The sequence below is a fragment of the Phalaenopsis equestris genome, unplaced genomic scaffold (assembly GCF_001263595.1).
Source record: "Phalaenopsis equestris unplaced genomic scaffold, ASM126359v1 Scaffold000036, whole genome shotgun sequence".
Classification (NCBI taxonomy): domain Eukaryota; kingdom Viridiplantae; phylum Streptophyta; class Magnoliopsida; order Asparagales; family Orchidaceae; genus Phalaenopsis; species Phalaenopsis equestris.
The window spans coordinates 5453604-5469046 of NW_018164478.1; the positions used below are offsets into that span (position 1 = coordinate 5453604).

General features: G+C 36.7%; 1 protein-coding gene across 2 annotated transcripts in view; it reads right to left on the reverse strand.

The window, feature by feature from the left end:
* LOC110018811 (probable LRR receptor-like serine/threonine-protein kinase At1g67720) overlaps positions 1-12765 on the reverse strand; it is a 27501-nt gene extending 14736 nt beyond the window's left edge. For both annotated transcript variants that reach the window (XM_020716249.1, XM_020716248.1), the window contains exons 1-8: positions 12480-12765; positions 11603-12140; positions 5134-5645; positions 4737-4869; positions 4572-4643; positions 4395-4463; positions 4201-4272; positions 4017-4085 (exon numbers count right to left, since the gene is read on the reverse strand). In XM_020716249.1, coding sequence (XP_020571908.1) covers positions 4017-4085; positions 4201-4272; positions 4395-4463; positions 4572-4643; positions 4737-4869; positions 5134-5645; positions 11603-12140; positions 12480-12549 — 1535 coding nt within the window. In that variant the 5' untranslated portion in view covers positions 12550-12765. The remainder of the gene's footprint in view (positions 1-4016; positions 4086-4200; positions 4273-4394; positions 4464-4571; positions 4644-4736; positions 4870-5133; positions 5646-11602; positions 12141-12479) is intronic.
* Between the last annotated feature and the right edge of the window lie 2678 nt (positions 12766-15443).

Sequence of the window (15443 nt, forward strand, 5' to 3'; positions counted from 1 at the left end):
TCTGGGAGGAGCGGGACAAGGTACTAGCTGACACATGTGACACTGTAGGCACCGTTCCCTCATTTTACTTCTTTTTCTGTGTATATACCCTGAGCTTATCTTCAGCCTAAATCACATCACCTATGGGTTCACTCTCTTCATTTTCTGGTTCATCGACTGATTCATCTCAAATCACATGACAAGACATTGCTCCTACGTGTACCACTCTCTCATCATTGCTACTCACCCCCCTTGCCTCATATCTCCAAATCTGACAAACCACCAAAGGGTGAGGTCACCTACTAAGTATAGTAAGGTTCAAATTCTCTAAATGACACATTCATGCTCATAAACATTTTCTTCTCTATCAGGTTTCAGCATACCCCTTCTAGGGAACAGAAAAACCTACGAACACAAATTTCATAATTCTGGGATATTGCTTCCCTACTGATGGCTTGTATTCTTTACAAAACATAAACATTCAAACACCTTTAATGAGACAATCCCGTTATTATCACCTTTGAACATCTGACAAATAGACTTCCAATCCAATATTCTCGAGGGCATCGTGTTGATTAATTAAGCAGCTATCAAAACTGCTAGCCCTCATAAGTGCTTTAGAAGGTTCCTCTTTACTACTCCATTTTGTACTGTTGTGTTTGGACATGTGATTTGAGGTTGTATTCCTCGAGTTGACAAATATTTCTCAAATATTTTGTTGGCATACTCTGTTTCATTATCAGACATCAATATCTTCACTATTACATCATATTGAGTTTAGATAGTCTTGTTGAAGTATTTAAAGCAAACAAATACATCACCCTTATTTTTCATCAAATATAAATAAGAAACTTGAGAAAAACAAACAATAAAGCTCACAAAATATCGATAACCAACATAAAACTTCCACAAACATCAAAATGTTATTCTCAGAACTGATATAAAAGCTTCTAATAAGCTTACCAAACTTAAAAGCATCACAAACAAGCTTTTGCTTATTTGACTTTTCATAGAAAGAAGAAAACAACTAACTCAATAAACAAAAACAAGAGTGTCTCATGCGTATGTGATGTAGCAATAACACATCATCCACACTTCTCACAGATTCTCTTACTCTAATACTTTCTACCATAAGTGTCAAAACTAAGTCCATCCCCTTCCGGTCAAAGTACTAGAGTCAACTATGTCACGTTCCAGTCCCGTGTCTGCTATATTTTTTTTTCTTGGAAGATCACCTTAAGAATGTCAAGAGAATAACACATTTTAGTTGAAAAATAATGGCACTAATGGATAAAAGGTTCACTAGAAAAGAAGAAGCATGCAAAATATTAGACAAAGCCATATAATTAGTACTCCTCATTATGCCCTTACCAACTACAAACTGTGTTCATCAGTAGTCTGGATGCTCTCTGGTACTACTAGGTGAGTATAGGAAGAAAACTCTAGCAGTACCTACATGTCAAGATGCATCAGAATCTAATATCCATTTTGATGATCCTGTCGTGAAAATATTTGCAAGAGCATATGTGTCACAATTATTTGTCATAATGAGCATAAGTGGGAACCCATCTCCTATTGTTTTCTACTTCTCCTTCAACAACTCCAGACACTCATGATCCTCATTAGTAAAAATAATACATGTTTCTCCCCTTTTATGCTACCATTAGAATTGTCTGATAGCCCATTTTCCATATTTTCGACCAACGTGGCCACTACCACGACTTCCACCCACTTGTCTCCCCTCTCCTTAGGTGGCCTAGAACAAGTCTTGCGCAGATTCCCAATTTCACCATAGTTTAGCACTTGTGAGGCTCTCCCAGGACACCTATCATACCTGAGTTTGGGCAGCCAAAGCTGATCGCACATCAAAAGTCCACTTAGCTCATAATATAGCTTTATGCAACTCTTCTCATCTATCATCATAGCAATGCCCTCCTCTAGTGAAGGGATAATAGCCTAAGGTAGGATAACTGATCTCCTCTGATCAAAGGTTAGGTTCAGATGGGCGAGAAACTGTATAGTCTCGATCTGTACAAGTATCCCCTCTTTCTTGCACTCTGGATTGCCACAACTCAACATCGGTGAGAAGTGATCAAGGTCTGCCCACAAACGCTCTAGCTCTATAGAGTACTTTTAAATCGATCTATCACCTTGAACCATTACCCCTATCTCACGCTGAATCTAGAACACTCTATTGTGATTCTCAACTCCAGCATAAATCTTCTTCAGATTCGCCCAGATGTCGTTCACCTTTCGAATGTCATCTACTGATGAGGCAATCTATGGAACCTTTGAGTTTAGTGGTCGGGTGGAAAACAAAACTTGTGGTCCTCCACTCATCCCTCTCAGCACTATCACTCTTTAGCTCGACCTCTATCAAATATCCCTTCGGTCTCTTCCCTACTAGATCAGCCTCAGCCCGACTTGGCCAACTCAAATATGTGGCCAATCCATTTAAGTTCAAGATCCATAAAAGGGAGATCTAGCTTCATCTGTATCGGAGCATGTGCCGAGGTGGCGGCTCCTATCGAGCCGCTAGTTCCCTATATAAGCCCGACTAAAACTTTCAAAATTTCAACATGTATCTTCCCAAGAAGCTCCAAAGCTTTAACTCACGCAATATCTCTGTCTCCTAACATCCTTAATTTAACTATTCCTCGGCCTTCATCATCCTCTCACACGTGTAGAATAAAAGTTCTCTCCTCCACTGTCATGGTTTCACGCGCGTTTTGCCCCTGCCCTGCACTGAGCCGCTCGAACCATTCTGTTGAGATCCAGCAGCCGAAGGCGTCGTCAGTTTGGTCCTAAGGCACGCCCGAGCGGCCATCTACTAAACAGCTTGATGCAATCGTGCCTGTATTGCGAGCGTCCATCGCAATCACATATTTGCCTTCCGAGTTAGCTCTAATCGTGACTGTGTCGTGAGGGTTAACGCCGCGATCCATTCGTTGTCGTCCCAGTTAGATCTAATCGTGACTGTATCCAATGTTTCTTGCCGCCCATCCCCTCGTTGTCGTCCCAGTTACCTCTAGTGACGGCTGCTTCACGAGGACGAAGCGGAAGGGGAAAATTGATGTTTGGTGTCTCTGCATGCCGCTCCGATCCTGGAGAAATATTTGCGTCTTACATCAGATCAGAGTTAGGGGGTACAATGGGGTTATATCCGGGTTATACCCCTTGTAACCTCCGGTATAACCCGAATATAACTCCTCTGTACCCCCAGAATAAAAGGGGAAAATTGAAGTTTCGGGTCTCTGCATGCCGATCCTGACGATCAAGCAGCACAAACGACGACTGCTAGGCTTAGGGCTCTGATAAGAGTCGTTCAAAACCTACTTACAATTTAAGTATTACAATGTTTTACAAATAAATTTCTAAGTTTCTTCACCATTTTCTTATTATCAATAGGACCTTAAATAAGGTCCAATTTTCAACAAGCTTCCATTTATATTTGTCAAAATCAAGCATCGAATGTGCATTCAATATTCGTCGAAGCCAAACGTTAGTAATTCCCTCTTTGAATCATAGGATTTTTTAAATTTTAGTAGATAAGTTCTATTATAAATTGAATGAATTCATTTAAAATATATTATTTCTAAATTTAAAAATAATTTTTTATGAGAATGAGGTTTTATAATATAAATTAAATTTATGAAGTTAAAATGGGGTTATATCTGGTTAAAAATAATTTTTTATGAGAATGAGGTTTTATAATATAAATTAAATTTATGAAGTTAAATTTTATTCTTGCATAATTTGTGTTGTGATATTCTAATGAAAAAATATATTACTTAAATATAAAACATGTTCATGACGTTTCGTGTCATATTTTTTCAATTATATCGTATCTCCGTATCGTGTCGTGTCTGTATCCCCATATACATACTTCATAGATTGAAATAGTCCCCAATGAGAGCTATTTTAGCCCTCATTAAAACAATTTGGGAACATTGATTTAGCAAGGTTTATACTCCTTAATTTTTGTTTTGTCATCATTTTAATTCTCTTAAATTGTGTTGAAACAAAAGGGAACTTACTGAAATAGCAATTTCTTGGTCAATAGTGCAGGAGGGATTTCCCCACTAAAATTGTTATTCTGGATATACCTGCAATGTAAGATGCACAAACAAGAAATCCTATAAAAATTTGTTAAACACATATAATTCCTCCATATGCATGAACTTCTTATGGCATTAATAGTGCAGGAATGTTAGTACATACAGCTCTTGCAAGCTTGGTAGTTCCCCAAAGTATGAAGGCAGCTGGCCATTCAATCTATTGTCTTCTAGGTGCCTGAAAATTTAAGAAAATATGTGACCAGCAAAAACAATATGAAAAAATATAAATGCATCCAATATGCAAAAAATAATAATTATAATAATAATAATATTAAATTCAAAACAATAGAAACTCACAATATTTTAAGACCCATCAGGTTACTCATATCTGGGATTGGCCCATTCAAGAAGTTCCCATCCAGCCACCTAAGCAATAGTGAACAGCTATGATTAAGCTTCAAGCATAAATTCCAACTTTCAAAAGCCAAAAAAAAACAAAAAAAATACAAAGTATGAATTGACAACTGAGCTTACAACTCCTTCAGCTGATCCATCTGTTTGATCTCTGACGGTATGGGACCATTCAATTTCTTATTCGACAATGCACTTGAAAAATTTTATAATTATTAGCTATAAAAATTGTAATTATCATTAATTATTTTAAAATTTCAAATGAAGAGCAGTGTTTACAGAATTTACATTTTTGTAATTCTTGATGGCATGGTGGAGCTGCAGTTCACCCAATCCCATGCTGCAGGGATGCAAGGATCTCCATTGTCATACCTCCAATCACCAACTGAAGCCATGAGGCAAAATGCATTTAGAACAGAAACTGCCAGACAAAAGAAAAGAGATAAAGATCAGCTCCAAAGGAATGTTGAACAGAATTCATTAAAACCAATTACATGCATAGCACTCGAAGCATTGCTATTTACAAAATTAGAACCATTTTTTATCCATTTTTCATCCATTTTTCAAATGTTCGCTCCAATATCAGAATTCACTATAAAACCCCACCCTATATCTTCCATTTTTATCAAATTCAATGTTTCAAGCGCTATGTATGTAATTATCCCTAAAAAATGAGACTAATTACCATCTCGAAAATCAGACTTAGGCATGATTTGCACATATTTGCTGATTTCGATTGCATTCAAGAGTGGACCACGAGTAGAATCATGAGTTTTTGAGAACGAAAAGGAAAGAACAAAGTCCAATGATATGTTCATGTAACTTGGTTCATAAAGAGCATAGCTCCCATGGGCATTCTCCAAAATATTCACTATCACATTTTCATAACCGGGCACAGCAGGCTGCTTCATTATGAACTTACGTGTTTCATTCTTACCCAAATCTTCAATCTCGGCTAAATACGCATAAGCACGAGCGTTTCCAGGGAAACCCTCAAGGTCTAATCTGTAAGAGAGGCTTCCCCTTGTTCCAACAACTGCTGTCTGCATGACTTTTACAGGTGGAAACTCTCTAAAGTCTGCCTTGACATTCTTAATGGTGCTAACATTTTCTGTACCAGGAGCCATTCCCACAAGATAGTTCTGCCTTTTATAGAGATCTGACTCCCAGATTCTATCATAAGGATCATCAGGATATCTGTTACGATAGGAAGTCAACACATCAAAACATCTGTTATGATAGGAAGTTAACATAATACTATGTTCATATGATACAAATAATCAAATCAGAAGCGATGAAGTAAAATATGGAGTACTATATTAATTCTAGTTTACACATGCATGTATATGGGTTCAAAACTTGAATTCTTGAGAGATTAGATAGGGCTGACATCGGAGTCTTATTTGAGTGAACCGGTTTCAACTAGAAGATAGATTTCAATTCAATTTTTGAGCTGAGTCAAAGTAAGTTCCATAATTTTTTGTGCGTGTGTGTATAACATCGGTGCATATAGTTATGAAATATAAATAAATTTACATATTATATACCTATAGTATATATATGCATGTATTGTTTAGAGTGAAGCCAAATATTGATGTGTTTTTTAAGGAACTGTATGAATTTCAAGTTAAATTCGACAAATTTTAAGTGAACCATTCTCGTGCTGAAGTAAATCAATTTCAATTTCAAATTGATTAAAATTCGAGCAATTATTAATCAAACTAATTTCAAGCGAACCATAGTCAAGTTGAAGTAAATTGATTTCAATGGAGATATCTAGCATATTAAAACTCTAAGCGACTATCAATTCAGTTTTTAGTTTTGAACAAAGTTGTCAGCCTTATGCATCGAGATATTGTTCCCTTTGGCCTAACACAACTCATTATTTTATCCTGCATCAAGATATTGTTCCCTTTGGACTAACAAAACTCATTATTTTATCCTCCTAAAGCAACTTCCAGGGAAGGCTACCATTCTAGGAGTGCATCAACATGAACGCAATTTTTGAGATGCTAAAAGAAAAAATCTACTACAACACCAAAAGATGGCTTAACGTCCAAGAGTACTATTTATCTTTACACACAATCTCACCCGCATATCGAAATAATGTCATTGTTAGTAGCCTTACACAACACTCAAAATTAAGGGTGTAAGTGAGTCAAGCCGACTCGTGAGTCGGCTCAAGCTCGGCTCGATAAGCGGCTCATGAACTAAGCTCAATAAGCTAACAAGACAAGCTCAAGCTATCCTTGACTTAACTCGTTGGCTCGTGAGCCGGCTTGTTTAAAAAAATATTAATATAAACTTTAATCAAATATATTAAATTTGAATATTTTATCTTTAAAAATATTTAATATATTTAAAAAATAATATTTAATATTTTATATTAAGTGATTTCTTATTATTTCTATCCTAAATGCCATCCAATTTATCATTTTACGATACCACTACCTTAAGTTACTATTATTTTCTTTCTTTTATATTAAACAAGTTGGCTCGTGAGTCGGCTCGGACTCGTAGACTCGTGCTCGAGCTCGAGCTCGAACTAGAAAAAATTAATCATGTTCAAGCTCAAGCCAATGGTGGCTCAAGCTTGACTCGACTCGTTTACACCCCTACGCATAATCAACCACCAAGCAGATATGATTGCAAGTATAGTCTTTAAACGTTCAAAAAGTGACTCCTATTATGCAACATTTTGAGCCATAAGTTCCTATAATTTAGTTTTTTATCCTACGGTACTTGGTTCCCACTTCAAGATGGTCTATACTTAGAACTACACTACAACTTTAAAAGTTCCACAAGAAACACCAAAAGACAACTTGAAGCTTAAAAAATTTTGCTTAAATGACTTTAAAGGGTCTTACGAATCATGTTGAGAACCATACTAATGCGAAGCAACCCGCTCAGTTGCAGGATTGCAGAATCCCACAGCCCGATAGAGGGAATTCTGTGTTATCGCGGTTGCTGCAATTTCGTGAGTGTCGGAATAGCGGAAAAAGATTTTCATTTCTATTTTATTTATGTTAGTTTCAACAATTTTCCTCCTTTTTATTCTTTCTTTTTTAATTTTTTCCTACTTTCAAAGTTTCTAATTAGATACTTTCTAGGATGGGACTTTTAAAAATGCGGTATAAGGGTTTTGAATTTAGAGTTTTCTTATTGAATAAATTGAGAAGTCTTTTCTCTGAATTTTGCTCTCAACAATGTTGTATTATTTATTTTTGCAAGTGGTATGCCTATATTTTGCTTAGGAATAGGTGATGGAACCCCTCGCATCCCTTATATCGCCGTAAATCCGTCCGATCAGCTGTTTTTAGCCGGCTAGCCATCCAACTCATTTTTACATGTTATTTCCAGCAGGAAATCGATGTCTTTCCACGTCTGACTCGCGGGACAACTGCCGATAGATGTCAAACTGCTATACAAAAGCCACCTTATCCCTGTACTGAACTTCACACGCCGTTGAACTCGCATGTTACCATTCCACAATCACCTCCCCTCTAAATCAGCTTCTCGAATACCATCTAGGAGCCCTAAAACTGTATCATCTAGTATCAGAGCCCAACAATCCCTAAATTTTTTGAGGTTCTCTATTCCTTGTAACAATCTAAAATTTTAGGAAAGAACTCAACATACCCAAATCATTCATCTTTCCTACCCCAGTTCCTAGCCTCAATCCTAAAATTTTCAAAATCCAACTTTCCTACCTTTACCAAAATTTCACCCAAATCATTCATCGTTCCTACCTCAGTTCCTAGCCTCAATCCTAAAATTTTCAAAATCCAACTTTCCTACCTTTACCAAAATTTCACCCAAACACCTACCACCAAAACCCTAATCCTCGACCAACATTAAATTACAATCTTATATCCGTTGGAAACCTAATCAGTAAGAAAGGACACAATGCCTCTTAGGAGAAATCAACAAAGACGTGTCCAAGAACTTACAATGGAAGAAATGCATCAAGAAATCCTCCAACTGAGATTTGCCTCCTTAGATAGGAAATAATCTCATGAGGTCACCCATAACCACAATGGTGACTCGTCAGCTCAAGAAAAGGAAGCAAATCCCTTCCACAAAGCAGTTTCTAGTAACAAAGAACCACTACCTCGCAATTCAGCATGAAATATCAGAGGAAAAGCCATAATCTTGCAGTAAATATAAAATTACTGAATTTTGATGGTCACATGAATTCAGATGAGTTCATCACGTGGCTTCAAACAGTGGAGCGAATTTTTTAGTAAAAAGATGTTCCTCACGACAAAAAGTTAAGTTGAAAGTCATCAACTTAGAAAAAATACTTCATTATGATGAGAGAATTTGAAGCGTATCCGACAGCGAGGAAGAAAAAGTAGTATTATTACATGGTCTAAGATGAAAAGAGAGATGTAGCACAAATATATTTTTCTCACATTACCAACAACAACAATAAGCCTTTATCCCACTAAGTGGGGTCGGCTACAAGAATCTTTTTTCTCCATTGCGTTTTATTGAGTGTCATATCTTCATTTAATTCTAAAAGATTAAAATCATTTGTCATACAATAAGCCCAAATCTTTTTAGGTCTACCTCTGTCTTTCTGAATATAATTTGAATTTAAAACATCTACTCTCCTAACAAAGAACATAATTTGAATTTAAAACATCTACTCTCCTAACAAGGTCATCAGTTGGTTGAAATCATGAGACACTCGATCTTTAATGTGACCAAACCATCTAAGAAGACTCTCCAATCTTGGCTGTCACTTGAGCTTCACCAACCCTATCACGGATATATTCATTACGCATTTGTGTTTAAGTGTCAAGCTACTAAACCACCAAAGCATTCTCATCTCAACTGAACTTAACTTCGTTTTATACTTCTCTTTTAAAGGCCAACATTCTATGTCATAGAGCATTGCAGGTCTCACCACCATGTTTTAAAATTTTCCTTTAAGTTTAAGCGATACTTCTCTATCACAAATAGAGCATTGCAGGTCTCACCGCCATGTTTTAAAATTTTCCTTTAAGTTTAAGCAATACTTCTCTATCACACATTCGGCACAATGCATTCCTCCATTTCAAACAACTAACTTGAATTCTACTATAGAATCCTCCTCTATATCACCATCACTTTGAATAATAGACCCGTGATATCTAAAACGTTCGCACATTTTAATAATTTGATCACCCATAGTTACAACTCTATCACTAGAACTACAACTACTAAATTTACTTTCCATGTATTAGATTTTAGATCTACTCAAACGAAGGCCTTTACACTCTAATGTAGACCTCCATAATTTAAGTTTCTCCTGAAGTCTTTCACTAGTTTTATCCATAAGAAGGATATCATAAGCAAAAAGCATATACCTAGGTACATCCTCCTGTAAATGTCCAGTAAGAGCATCCATAACTAAATAAAATTGATGTGGGCTTAAAGCCGAGAGACTTCTGTGAAGGAGTACATGACTGACTTTGATCAACTTATATTGAAATGTGAGTTGGTGGCGGAACCAAAGGAACATGCGATGGCTAGATATCTTAGAGCGCAGAAGTCATCTATCAATAATGTAATTCAGCTGCAACAATAATGGTCCATACTAGATGTATAAATCCTAGCTTTGAAGGTGAAGAAACAGCAACATCACCAAGTGACCGACACACCTTATAGGCAGAGTTCAACTCCAGGATCAGACAGTACACCCAGTAAAGCATCCAAACCAATATTGTCAAAGGAGAAGTCAATCCACAATGGAGAAAATATGGAGCCCATTTGCACTCCCAAATTCATCCCAGCTAGACAGTGCTTCAAGTGTCACAAGTTCGAGCACATTACATCAGATTGCCCAAACAAGAGAATGATATTTTTTACCTAGCAGGGTGTCCTGGAGGAGGCAGAGGATGAAGACCAATAGAAGATTGGAGAGGAGTATTAGCATCCATCTGACGAGGGAGAGATGCTAGTTATTCAAGCTAAGCCTATGAGAGAGACTCCAACAAGATTATCATTGGTTATTCTAGAAGGTAGTGAGATTGAGGTAATGGACTTTCATTTAGGCTTTGAGGAGGTGGTGCCACAAGCTGCCTTTTTGCAGACGTTAAGAGAATCATCAGCAGGACTGGCATTGATTGTCCAAGCGGCACATGAGTTTGAGAAACCAATACTAAACATGCCAACTCCATATAAGAGAATTTTTAAATTGTCAAGCATATAGTTTACCTCATGAGTTACCACCAATGAGGGAGATCTAATATGTCCGAGATGAGAAGATCTTGAGATATTTTTGGAATGTTGTATGGAGTAATATGGGTGTTAAATTTTGGTTCGGTTCACAACGTTGTCTCAGATAGATAGCCAAATAGGAGCGATGAGATGTTGTCTCGAAAATCTCGACAGGTGTCTTATGAGAAAGAACATTAACCAGAGAAAAAAAACTCTTCTAGCCGATGAGAATGACGCGGAGCATCCCAATCAACTGCAGGATCGTAAAATCCCATGACTAGATCAAATGAATCCTTCGACACCGCGGTTATGGCAATTCCGCAAGTGTGGGAATAGCGATAGAAGATGTCTTTTTTATTTTATTAAAGTTATTTGCATCAATTTCCGTCCTCTTTTTTTTTTCTTTTTTTTATATAGTTCTTTCCTATTTTCCTAATTTCTAATTAGATTTTTCTTTAATGGGACTTCTATATATGTTGTATTACGGCTTTGGATTTGGAGTCTTCTGATTTTATGAATTGAGAAGTGTTTTCTCTAAATTTTGCTCTCTGTAGTATTGTATCATGTCCTTTTGCAAGTGGTGTGTTTGTGTCTTGCTTAAAAACAGGTGATGTAACTCCCTCGCCCCCTGTATATCGCCGTTCGGCCTACTGTTTTCAGCCGGGCAGCAATCCAACTCGTTGTTACCAGCTGTTTTCCAGCAGACAATTGCTGTTTTCCTGCATACGGCTCGCCAAGCTGTTTTCCAACAGCCACCTTATCTCTGCAATCCAATCCAAATGCCGTCGACTCACATATTATCTTTCCCTTACCATTCCACAATCTCTGCCCTATAAACCCTCTTCCCGAATACCGTCTAGGAGCCTTAGAGCACAATCAAGCATAAGGCTTAAAATAAAACATATAAAACTGCTAAGAAAACATAGAAGACATTGATGGATCCGCACCGAATTGGATCAGCACTTTGAGCACCAAAGTTTATTCTTGCTGCAACCTTCAGGAAGAAACTCTCCTCATAGCTGGTGAAATACATCGAAAGATTCAATGGCCGGAGCTCAAGAGTAGATATAAAGGGGTACCCAGTGGAAGCACAGCATAGGCACACCTGAAGAGAAGTTGATTGCGCCCAAATTATCATTTCTTCAATAAATACTCTGGAAGCATCGTTGATTGTTATAGTTGCCCATAAAGTGGTATCCAAGTAGAGCTGAAACATTGGATATGAACTTCCAGAGATAGAATCCCCGTAGAAAAAAGTTGCACGAACGAGGTATCGCCTTCTTTCTGTAGTATTCAATGTATAGCAGTACTTCTTGTTGCCCACAGGGAAATATCTGTAGGAATTATATTGAGGACTGATTTCATTTTCAGTCTTAACTTCTGCTACACTGCCATCCCTAATTAGTGTCGCATCTGATACCCAAGATAGGCCAGTTTTTGAGTCAGAATAATTGCTCTTGCATCCACAATCTATGCTAACAAATTCTGCAAAAGAGCAAAATCATGAGTCCATACCTCTTGAATTGCTTTTCCTTTTTCTTAAACTAGAAATCAACATTAGCAATAGCCAATGAAAAGAACAATAAATAAATAAACAAATCAGAGAATAAAGCTTAACAGCCATTTAGAAGCCTCACAGAAAAATAAAAAACAAGCTTGATGCACATGAATCCAACGGCAATCGATATGGAATTCGTGGTTTTACCTCAACTGAATCTAAAGCAAACCAGGAGCAAAAGCACATGCACTCGACATCAACGAATTGAAAACAGAGAATAAATCATGGCAGAAATGTATCGAATCTAAGAAGAATGCGAGAAATACCATTGATTTGAGCTAGCGCGGTGGGAATTAAGAGCATCAGGAAAACTAACAGAGAATAGAGAAAATTCATGCCTCGCTATCATACAGAGTTTGAGAAACAATGCAGTTCTTATGCAAAACATTCACTGCTTTACTAAATAAGTTGGGAATCCACTGCGCACAAGTCCACTTCAAACTGGGAATCTCCTTCTTCTTTAACGTTTGAGCAGCCTAGTAGTGCGTATCACATTTTTTTAGCTTTCCAATGGCCCTTTATTGTCAGCCACAAGGGTTAAATTAGTGTGAAACGGTGTGAACGGAAATGCCAGAGGAAAAAGGAGTCGCCTTTTAGAATTCAACCGAAAGACGAAGGATCGAGATGCCAAACTAGAAAAAAAGGTGAATTGGGTGTATCAAATCCGCGCGCGCGCCCTTGCGGTAACGCTGTGCAAGGATGCTGTGTAGGGTCCGGACTCCAATGTAGTTCCACGTACTCTAATAATATGCGGCACTTAAGTAGGATCCTAAAGTTATTTTGAGATTATTTTAGGATAATTTCGTGGGCAAATTCATATATTTCATAGAAACCCCCTTAGATGAAAGGAATCAACTATTTCAACAGCTTACACAATGCCCAAAATTGGATGAAACATTAAGCAGAAAAGGATCGCCGGGATGTCCATTTTATTTTTGTCGATCAAGTTCATGTCAATTTACAACTATATTAACAATTATCTGCATGAACAAGAATCCTTCTCAAAGTTTCGGTGTTTATATTATGACCCATATGCATTAATAGAACATAGTCTGAGAGAGGTCACATACAAAATTGGCTTAGTTGTCGAATCACACATAGATCTTGTGTTCTATGTTAATTTGCTCAAGCCCTTTCAACAACATAAAAAGGGACATTTGACAATTCTTCCCTGCAATTCTTGGGCTAACCATCTACTAATGGATAAAAGGGCCGCCTTATTAATAGAATATCTGGTACAATGGGAGGGACTCTAACCTCATCTTATAGCCACTTCCAGGTTGTCATGGCTTTATTGGTTTCCATATTAATAGGTAAGTAATATAGGAAAAACTGAATAAAGAAGAAGACTAACTTAGATATGAATGTATATTTAATTTACTCTGGTTTTAATTTCTCTATTCTCCCTTTCCTTTCCCTTAGTTTTTTTTTTTTTCTGGAGCTCTGGCAATTGCTCAAAATTGTGAAATTGTATTTTTTTCTGTTGTCCAAAGCTAGACCCAATCTATTTTTTTAATTTTTTTTTCTTTTTTCTTTTTGGAAAATTTACATGCATCACTTAATTCTTATGCATTTATTTATCTAACAATTAAATATTATTTTTTTTCATATGTGCCGCACCTGGGAAAGGAGTATTTCAATTTTGAAAAATTAAGGGATAATTACATATATACAGTACCAGAAAACATTGCTATTTACAAAATTAATGCCCAGATTATATTTTTGAACTTGCAAACAGATACATTTATGCATGTCACAATCAAATCATTGAAAATTTGATAAAAAAATGGAAAATATGGGTTGGGATTTTGCGAAGAATTTTGATAATTGAGTGAAAATCTGAAACTGGGTGAAAAAGCGAACTAGAATTGTAAATAGCAACGCTTCGGTGTTATGTATGTAAACAACTCACAAATTAAAATAGTGATATTTTTGATGTATTTGAAAGATTTGGGTGGTATACATCTAGCAAGTAAAGTTAGGTGTTAGAAATAAACATATATAAAAATATAAAAATTAGCAATGCCATGTATTTGCATCAAAGGTATGCCATGTATAAGATCTTGTCGGCCCAAATCGACATGATTTCACCAAAAAAAAAAAATTCGTTGCGAATTTGAGCTACTTTGTGGTTTATTTGTAAAGAAAAAGGGGGAATAATAGTTACAAAATTACAATTTTGCGCTCCTCTCGCTTCAACTTCTCCAAGAGAATAAGGGTAAACATGTATTTTCATGATTTCGGCTGCTTTCCCGTTCAATGACTTCCATCATACATTCCTCTTTAAAATTCAGAGCAGCGGCAACATGAAGTTTCAAATAAGGCTGTCGAAATAGCTTGTTGTCCGTGAACAACTTTTATTTGGCTCATTAAATGACTCGTGTTCGGCTCGTTTGTTAAGTAAACAAGTCGAACACGAATAAGTTTTTAAAGCTCGAATTATAAACAAGCCGAACACAAACAAATCTTTGTTCACTCGTGTTCTGCTCGTTTTAGCTCCAAAAAAATTATATAATTATTTATATAAGAATATGTTATATATGTTTATATCTAAGTTTAAATCATAATAACTTGTGTAGTAATGTTCTTTCTTTTTCATACTTTTGGTCCAGGTTCGAATCCAACACTTTACATCTATTTTTTTCAATTTAACTTTAACAAGTCAATTTCGAGCCGAACACGAACACACTGTTCACGAGCTGATTTCGAACACAAACAATAATTTCAAACGAGCCGAACACAAGTCAAATCTGAGCTCGCTCAAGCTCGGCTCGTTTATAACCCTGTTGAAAACAGATTTCTGGCCAACTTTACCTCCACCATCTTTTACCTCTCCTCGGATCGAAGATTGGGCGTGGATAATGCACATCCGAAATGATAATATTTTAGTAATATTTTATCACAATACTAACATATTATTATCAATCTATATCTATCTCATCCGCAAGTAATATTTTCTGGCCTTCTTGGGGCTCCAGGAACCTGTCCGCCACCCACCAAATCCACATAAGTGCAAGGCCCAAGCGCCATCACCGATGTTCTTCTCAGCAAAGTTTTCCAGACTACCAGCTATTTGATGAAATGCCTAAGCAAAGTTGTCATCGGGCCACTTGACGTTGTTCAGGGTGGTGGGGCGGGAATATAGTTATTAGCAGTGTTATTAACAATTTGATTTTAAGTTGAGTTGGGGTCAGCTCAAAATCTGCATGAAAAAAATTCAATTGAAACTT